Genomic DNA, 2,500 nt, shown 5'->3' on the forward strand with positions numbered 1-2,500 from the left:
GATGTTGTGAAAGCAACTTTGCCCGCAAAGTTTAAAAAGCCAGGCTACTCTAATGTACGCCACATCATTGATTGCACAGAAATATTTATTGAAACCCCAAGCGACCCAAACCTTAGAGCAGCTACGTGGTCAGACTACAAGCATCACAACACTGCTAAGCTGTTGGTATCAATAACACCACATGGTTTTTTCAATTTCTTATCCAAAGCATGGGGAGGGAGAACTTCAGATGTGCATCTGACAAGAGAATCATCATTTTATGATATCATTGAACCTGGCGATGAAGTGATGGCAGACCGTGGATTCACAATTGCTGAAGACCTCTTAATCAGAAGCTCAAGACTACACATCCCCCCTGGTAAACGTGGACAAGAGCAGTTCACTAAAGCTGAAGTTGCTAAAACAAAAGAAATTGCAAATCTTAGAATCTTTGTTGAGCAAGCAATAAGACGGTTGAAGACGTTTAGACTGATAAAGCATGAACTACCAATATCACTGCTTGGCAGTATAGACAACATTGTACTTATTTGTGCAGCCTTATGTAACTTGTATAGACCCTTGGGTAAAAAATGATTAACAAGAAATGTACAAATAGCTAAAAAGATTGACAGCATTTAACCCATGAAAGAATATAAACTTCATAAATTTAGAGGATACCAATATGTATTAGTCTAAGTTCTTTCTTAGGTTAAATGTTATTCAAAATCTCTGCTCTACTAAGTATTTACTAGCAACTAGTATAGAGTGCAATCACTTAATCTTTCATACAAATGGTACCAAATAATACTAAATAGCGTTGATAATGGTACATAACAAGAAACTTAAGTATTAGTATGATTTAGTACCATTTAATGCTTCAGCTATTAAGTATGTGCACTCTGAATAAGAACTGTTATATTATTTGCACCACAAGGACCTCACAAGAGAAAAATTATTCTGGTAGAGTGATTACAATCATTAGATATAATTTGTAAATATTTTTCTTCATTTCACAGCTCATGTGTCGCTGAACACAAATAAATAATATATTATTTATTATTATTATATATATAACTGCAAACAATATCAAACTGTAACATTTTCAATCATACTGAAGTGTGGTCAATGCATTACTTGTATAAAATTTCATGATTTGATTCATCCATTCCAGTTTCCACAACAGACAATTTTACTGTTCTATTCAGAGACTATTTGAGTTCAATTTAGAACTGTCAGACCAGTTTTTCCAGATATGAAATTGTAAAAATTCTAAATTGTATATAAAATGTACAAATGTATTTTTAGTGTTTACACCATGTAAATAAAGTTTTGTATCAAGTTATAATTAACGAGCATTCATTCACTTAAATACTTATTATAAAACCAAATTAGGTTTTGCTTTATCTTTTCCCAGTAATCATTATTGAACTTGATTAGCTCCAGATGATAACCCTTTTGGGTGTAGACCAGGAAGTGACACCATGTTCTCTTTGTCACAGCCATTTGTCCCTGTATCTGTGCAAAATATGCATGCTTCTCTTTCAAGACAATTTTGCCATTAATCTTTACCAGGTAGGAAAGATTGTCTTCTGATGGTAAATCATTAACAATAGAATAAGGGCACTTCACTTCTAGCACCCCTAATCCACAACAGGAACATTCAACAAGCAGATCAGGGGATGCTCCAATGAATTGGTCAGATTCATCAATAAATAGTCCACACTCTCTGAATTTTGCATCTTTGTGCTCCCTCTGAAACAGTTTCACATACTTATCCTTAGCAACTTTCTCCATGTTTCTTCCATATTTTAGAGCAGGTAAATGTTCCGATGGTCCATTACTTTTACCCTGGATTGTGTCCACTAGTTCCTGTGCATCACCCCCCTTAGTTTTAAGGGCTTCAACTTTTGTGTACACTCTATAGAAATTAGAGGCAGTTAATCGGCCTTTTCTGTAATCGTGCCATGCCTCATTCTCAGACTGACCAATGGTGCCTTGTTCAATCAGATGTATATCATCAGCACTTAAGTCTTTCTTTGATGACTTAGGCATTACACATTCAGGTACTTCAGTATTAATTTCTATTGTAACGGAAGTTGAACACGGTTCCTCAAACTCAGCCGTTGCTAATTTGATGAATGCCGATTCTGGCAACAAGTCCTTCAAATTATTATAAAACGACTTCCTCTTTCCTTTTGGAGTCAGGGGCTTCAACTCTTCATGTGAATTGAATAACTTTCGGCGACTATCGATGGCAGGTCTGGTCGTCTCTAGAAAAACACAAAATAAAAGTAAATTAATTGCTAGGTTACAAGCTAATAAGAACTTTCTTATTTATGTCCCCAGATAACACTTATGTCTATCCAGTATACATACTGTAAATACTTTGTTTAGAATTTTAAACATAATAACATACCTTTATTTAGCTTTGAAGCCTTCCACTCCATATCACAAATTCTAGAGGGCTTGATTACAGTCTTGTTTCCTATTGGAACATTCCACACACACTCTTTGGACGTAC

The 2,500-nt window shown here is 35.0% G+C and overlaps 2 protein-coding genes and 1 long non-coding RNA gene across 5 annotated transcripts in view; 2 read left to right on the forward strand and 1 right to left on the reverse strand.

The window, feature by feature from the left end:
- LOC148734909 (uncharacterized) overlaps positions 1 to 1,324 on the forward strand; it is a 2,810-nt gene extending 1,486 nt beyond the window's left edge. Inside the window, exon 2 of the mRNA XM_088754021.1 lies at positions 1 to 1,324. This exon is cut by the window's left edge and continues 1,137 nt beyond it. Within this exon, the coding sequence (XP_088610147.1) occupies positions 1 to 573 (573 nt within the window). The 3' untranslated portion in view covers positions 574 to 1,324.
- LOC148734906 (uncharacterized) overlaps positions 1 to 2,500 on the forward strand; it is a 69,347-nt gene that overhangs the window by 53,512 nt on the left and 13,335 nt on the right. The window lies entirely within an intron of this gene.
- The window catches only part of LOC148734910 (uncharacterized), a 3,566-nt gene continuing 1,133 nt past the window's right edge, over positions 68 to 2,500 (reverse strand). The window contains exons 2-3 of the mRNA XM_088754022.1: positions 2,396 to 2,500; positions 68 to 2,249 (exon numbers count right to left, since the gene is read on the reverse strand). The exon at positions 2,396 to 2,500 is cut by the window's right edge and continues 83 nt beyond it. Of these exons, the coding sequence (XP_088610148.1) occupies positions 1,336 to 2,249; positions 2,396 to 2,500 (1,019 nt within the window). The 3' untranslated portion in view covers positions 68 to 1,335. The remainder of the gene's footprint in view (positions 2,250 to 2,395) is intronic.

This window comes from Stylophora pistillata, chromosome 3, assembly GCF_964205215.1.
Source record: "Stylophora pistillata chromosome 3, jaStyPist1.2, whole genome shotgun sequence".
In the NCBI taxonomy this organism is placed as follows: Eukaryota; Metazoa; Cnidaria; class Anthozoa; order Scleractinia; family Pocilloporidae; genus Stylophora; species Stylophora pistillata.